This window comes from Urocitellus parryii, chromosome 4 (genome assembly GCF_045843805.1).
Source record: "Urocitellus parryii isolate mUroPar1 chromosome 4, mUroPar1.hap1, whole genome shotgun sequence".
Taxonomy (NCBI): domain Eukaryota; kingdom Metazoa; phylum Chordata; class Mammalia; order Rodentia; family Sciuridae; genus Urocitellus; species Urocitellus parryii.
In genome coordinates this window covers 139,375,537-139,381,536 of record NC_135534.1, presented here as the reverse complement: position 1 = coordinate 139,381,536, position 6,000 = coordinate 139,375,537, and the positions used below count along the sequence as shown (strand labels likewise).

Sequence of the window (6,000 nt, the reverse complement as noted above, 5' to 3'; positions counted from 1 at the left end):
AGTATGATTCCCCAAACAACTAAAGGACAGGAAAAAAAAAATATTCATTTCAGTTTAGGACTTGATTTTTCTTTTCCTGTTTATTTCTATTTTTAGGAAAAAAAAATGAACTATATTATTTTATCTTTCTCAGAGCTGTTACCATTTATCAGAAAGACAGAACTTCCAAATTCCAGGAAACTACATATCCCAGTCCTGTGTCTTCCATCTGCATCTCCATGGGGCAACACCTTCCTCACCACTAAGCCTTTAATTGTGACTTTTCCCTGCCCCCACTGTCTTTTGTTCTCTAGAAGACACTGATTAACATTTGCTAATGTATGCTAATGAGCATTAATTACCATCTCTGGTGGGACCAAAAGCAGCTCTGCAGAGGAAGGGTAAAGATGCCTCAGAGTTTAGCCAGCCTCTCTGTGATACTTTATGCCCCTGAACAATGGCTGCTTTTACTGCCTCACAATTCTGTAGTGTTTTTTTGTGTTTTCATTTTGTTTGTTTATCCATGGACCCTGACAACCATTCTTCTTCATCACTTAGTCTATTGCAGGGATGCTATGGAGAACAGAAAGATTTCTTTTTGTTCTGAGTAAGCCAAGAAAAAAAGCATGGATACTAAGGGTTTATAATACACATTTGTATTTTCATCTGGTTGTTATTTTGGTGTGCTATTACTAGAATAGGTTTTAGCCACAAAAATGCAGCACGAGGGATTATATTTTGGTTCCACCACACTTATTTACAGTGGTTGGCCTTTTTGGTGGAAATTGAAATGTGAGAGCACACACTTTGAGTATGTATTATGATAGCATGGTTAAATAAAAAATGTTTCCTCCCCCAAATAATATAAATGCAAAGAAAGAAAGACTCACCATTTACTTCTTTGTAACTTCAGAGAACCCTAAATGCCTTTGTAAATAACTATTTATTTATTGAATATATATAGTTTTTTTAAAAGCCAACTGTCCAAACCACATAGAATAAGAACGTTTTTTGTTCTTTTTGTAGACAGATGGTGTCGTGAAATATATAATTGCAGTTTCTCACAAATATTCCAGCCTATAATTCGCCACTTGAAGAACTGTGCTTCAGCATTTCATATTTGCTCTTCTAGCTCATGGGTGGGAGAATTTGGAAGCATACCAGCTACTCACTTTGCTCAGCCTGGGTTTAATTATAATTTATTGTACAATATAAGCAAAAAGAAAAAGTGCAAGAAAATTCTGTGTGCATCCCTTATTTCCCCGTGTGTGTGTGTGTGTGTGTGTGTGTGTGTATTTTCATTCTAAAAAGATAGAAAGGGTATCTTTGTTTTAAGTGAATTTCTTTTTTCTTCTCTCTGTTATAAGAGTTAGCCATCTTCTGTCTGCAACCTCATTGTAAAATGTGTTTCTCTGTAGATTTCATTCTGTTCCATTTGGCAACTACAATAATTCACATTGTGTTTTTAATAAAGCAACCATAAACTGTGTTTTATTCTTGACTTCTTCGGGGCCTCAGAGTCTCAAAAATGAAGGGAAATCAAGAAGGAAAATCACAGAAGAATGACTACAACTATAATAGTTATATTTTTTGCCTGCCTCTTTCTATTGGGTGGTTGAGTCTTAACAAAAAACCTAAATTTTTATTCTCTTTGTAATTTTCAGATCACAGAAACTTAAAATAAATATTTCATATCTCCAAGACATATTAATATTTGAAAATAAGGCTGGTTTTCTTGGCATTTATTAAACAAGTTTCCATTAGGGTGTTCTTGAACACATGAACTCCATGGTCTTCTTTTTTTTTTTTTTTTTTTTTTGAATTTTTAATATTTATTTTTTAGTTCTCGGCGGACACAACATCTTTGTTGGTATGTGGTGCTGAGGATCGAACCCGGGCCGCACGCATGCCAGGCGAGCGCGCTACCGCTTGAGCCACATCCCAGCCCCCTCCATGGTCTTCTTAAAACTGGTCTTAAGAAAGTTACTGGCACACATAAAGGGAATATCAGGCTAGCTGTGTTGTATTACATATTTTTCCCAGCCACTTTGATTATATTTAAGTGTAATCTCATTCCATGTTTCCCATTCCTGAGAATTTTTTAAGTGTCTTAACTAATTTACAGGTTTATTCAAATATTTGATTGATAATTAAATGGTTCTTCATTCAAAGTCTTCCAAAATATCCTGCTTAATTCCATCATTTGAAAGACTTAGAATTATTATATATGAAGGTCATGGGCATCTTCTGGTCCTTACTTAAAAGTAGCAAAAATAAAGGAAGCTGCTTTGTTAATGTGAGCCAGATTCATGGTCTTGCATAGATATTAACCTGAAGGAGGAAGAATAACAGCCCATTATTATTATTCCATTTTGTAGCCAATGTCTTCTGTCCTGGTCCTCACATCCACCAACAGTGTTAGGATAACTGAAGGAAACAGAAATTTTGGCCATTCCCTAAGGGGAGATCATATCTCACTATTGTTTGGTGACCATCTCGGCATTCAAGAGGTTCATTGTTGGACCATTCTTCTTTAGGGATAACTTCATCCATTCCTTTTGAAATTGGGATTGGTTTACTTTTTTGTTTAGCTTTTTAAAAAGCAAAGAATCTAAATGCTATTCTTGGCATACACACACACACACACACACACACAATTTTCCCCGTATCACAATCTGGATCACTATCAGAATTAACGTTATAATAAAAAAAAATCAGAAATTTGATGGTTACTTGGCATCCACAGACCTAGAATTTTGAGAGCATAAAATTTTCATAGTGTCTATTCTTAAGGATCCTATATTTTAAAGAAAATTTTTTAAAAAATTGTCACTTATTTTATATAGTTTTACTGACCTGTTTTCCTCTCTCTCTCTCTCTCTCTCTCTCTCTCTCTCTCTCTCTCTCTCTCTTTCTCTCTCTCTCTCTCTCTCTCTCCCCTGCCCTGACAGGAGAGATTTTATGGTTTTGTTGTGTTAAGTGTCTTATAACTTCTTTATACTTTTATTTTGTTAATTTATATATAGAATGAGGACATTTTACTTTGTAACACACCATCTTAAGATAAAAAGTACCTTTATTTTATTCATATTTTCTAGTTACTAACCTTCAAATTCTCAGTTGGAGTATTGGTAGTACAAATAACTGAAAGTGGCCTGATTTTTGTTAACCTGGGATATTTTAAAAATATTGAACATTGAGTCCTTTGGGTTATAAACCGGGGAGTAGGAAAGCTGGGTGAAACGGTTCACTTGCTCCCACTGCCTATTCTCCTTCAGTGCAGTTTTGCTTTGCTGCCTCCAACATCTTGACAGATTTCCCTCTCCTCTGGTTTCGCTGACCTCCCATCATCCCAGGAGAGAGGATTATTTTTAAACCATAAGATCAATAGGCTTTGGAAAGCAGCCAAAGCATGAGGGGGTCATGTGATTAGAAATAAGCTAATAGGGATTGCTAAAAGAAGGGATGGCAATAGGCCATCTTAAAAATTGTCCAAGAAAGGAAAGACAATCTACAGCTGAGTTTATCTTTTGCACAGGCTTTTGCCTTGGAAAAAGTTTTTAGCTTGTTTCTTCAGCATTGCTTTGAGTTGAAGGAAATGCAGACCAATGTTGATACGTACTTTTCAGGCAAAATACTATTCCATTCCAATCAAGCTTGTTCTGAGGATTTTAATGGAGTCTTAAATCTCCCAGTCACAGTGCTGCTATTCATTGCTTGATGCTGATGATGCCTTAGCTGAAGGTTTGAATAAAGAACAAAACAGTTATTATTCCAATGAGCATAAAAATGACTTTTTCTTGGCCAGACAAAAGAGTGCTATCAGGCGGGGAAGGCAGTAATGAGAATATGGCGATGATGATCATGCCCAGAGCAGTATCACTTTGGAATGTTAACTCAAGCAGAGAGCATGGGCTGTTCCCGCAATATACTTCTTGTACCACTTAGAAATCACAGTTCTTTCTTAGTTATTTCTACATGACACCACAGGGATGTCTTTTTTTTTTATGAATTTTAAAGTTTTACTCTGTTTGTACCGGAGAAGATGGTCCACGACTCCAGCCTGGCTTTTTCTGTCACTTGGAAATTATAGAAAACAGTTCTTTCTCATCTCCATGGCTAGGGACATTTGATTTTGCTGCTTTTATTTAACGTATGAACCTATTGAAAAATGCCCTTATATTTTTGTTCATTTAGTAGTGTTTCCTACTTTATTTAATTATGTTTCAATGAATCAATCATTACAAAACAGCATAATAAATTGTGCATTTGTTTTTTTAAATGCTTTGGTTAGTTGTGTTGCAGAGTAGTCTGGGGGTTAGCATTTGCTATTTTTCCTCAGCTCTTTCTCTATTGTACATACTGATAAGATTCTGTTCCAAGGCTAATCTGATATTAAAATGCCTTCCTCAGGAATTCTTTGAAGCTTGGTGGTGGCATTAATTGCAAATAAGAAAGCATGACCTATTGTAGAATGGAGAATATCTTCTTAAAAGTGTCTGCCTTCATTACTGCAAATTCTCAGTAGTGACAAAACTCTTTGTCCTGGGTAGATCCAGTTACCGCTAGCAACAGAAGGCGTATGTCCACTGTGAACAAAAGAACATTTATTTTCACATCCTGAGGCTGATGTTGAGTGATAACATTTTTGCATATCCTAAAAATTTTTATGAAAATACTGTTTGAATGCTTTTATAATAATCTGCTTTGTGAGTGGAATTTACACTCTTGGCATGCATTGCCTTTTCCATATGCCTATCAGCTTCTGAATAATAACCTCTGACAGTGCTAAAGCAGAAATAAAACCAGGGGTTGTTTCATCCGCTCATGGTAACATTGTCATCTTTGCTTTTTTGGATTTATATCATTTCACATTATATAAAAATTAGTAAAATTAATATATTATAGTAAGTTAATAGACTGTGGGGGGGGGTAGGGTAAGAGTGAGGCTGGGGAATAGATACATAGGTGCTCTACCACTGAACCCTTAAAAAAATTTTTAATTTTGAGATATGCTCTCAGTAAGTTGTCCAGGCTAGCCTTAACTAATCTGTCTGCATCAGCCTCCCAAGTAGCTGGGATTATAGATGTGAACTACTGAGTCCAATTTAGACTTTGTTTTTTAAGGAATGGTGTACTTTTCATTTTTTAACCAAGGCAAGTCATAGAGCTCTGTCTCTGGGTGACTTACTAGAACTGTGACCAATGCATACATTAGTGAAAACATTACGTTTTTATAAAACCTATATGTTCCTTTGTAAAAATGAAGCAAAACAGAAAAAAACAGACTGTACAAGTTTGAGGTGGGTAATAAGCAGAAATATTGTATTATATTGAACTAGAAAATCACCAATTTTCATATTATCAAGGTGAATCATGTACTGGCAAATTTAAGCTGGATCAATGTGATACCTGTAGAAATATTTGAAATAGGAAAGATCCCAGACTTTAGGCATTTTTTTTTCTTCAGATTTTTTGATGCCTGGTGAAACTGGTTGGAATAAATTATTTTCTATTTTTAAGCAGTTAATTTGGTTATAATAACCTAATTTGTTTGGGCATGTGCCTATAGCTTTGCTAGCAATTCAATTTCTTATAAAATGAAATGACTCAGTAAACCCCAATGTACCTATTGTAATATAGAATTTATTTTCATATAGAATTGATTTTCATTGAAGTTATTTTTTATTGAGCTGATAGGCTTATGGCTGGTATGTTTTGCAAATCTCTGAAGGCAAGGAAATAGAATCTTTATGTAGGGCTGTATAAGGTAATGTTCATTTTGACAAGTGAGCTAAAATGTTTTTATTAACTGCACAAAAGCATTAACAATGAAAATAATAAAAGTAAGACCATTTACAAGTAATCATACAGCTGTTTAAGTAATTGCTATACTTTTGTTCTTTCTTCAACAGTGAAAATCCAAGTTGAAGAAAAAGAAGATGACACGGAGGAAAGCTCAAGTAAGAAGGGATAAGGCCATTTGGGATGTGTCCTGTGGACAGCAATAAATTCAGGGGG

General features: G+C 35.1%; 1 protein-coding gene across 1 annotated transcript in view; it reads left to right on the top strand.

Moving 5' to 3' along the window:
• The first annotated feature begins 5,683 nt into the window (after nt 1–5,683).
• Nucleotides 5,684–6,000, top strand: part of Tmc1 (transmembrane channel like 1) — a 114,471-nt gene continuing 114,154 nt past the window's right edge. The window contains exons 1-2 of the mRNA XM_077797332.1: nt 5,684–5,690; nt 5,895–5,942. Of these exons, the coding sequence (XP_077653458.1) occupies nt 5,684–5,690; nt 5,895–5,942 (55 nt within the window). The remainder of the gene's footprint in view (nt 5,691–5,894; nt 5,943–6,000) is intronic.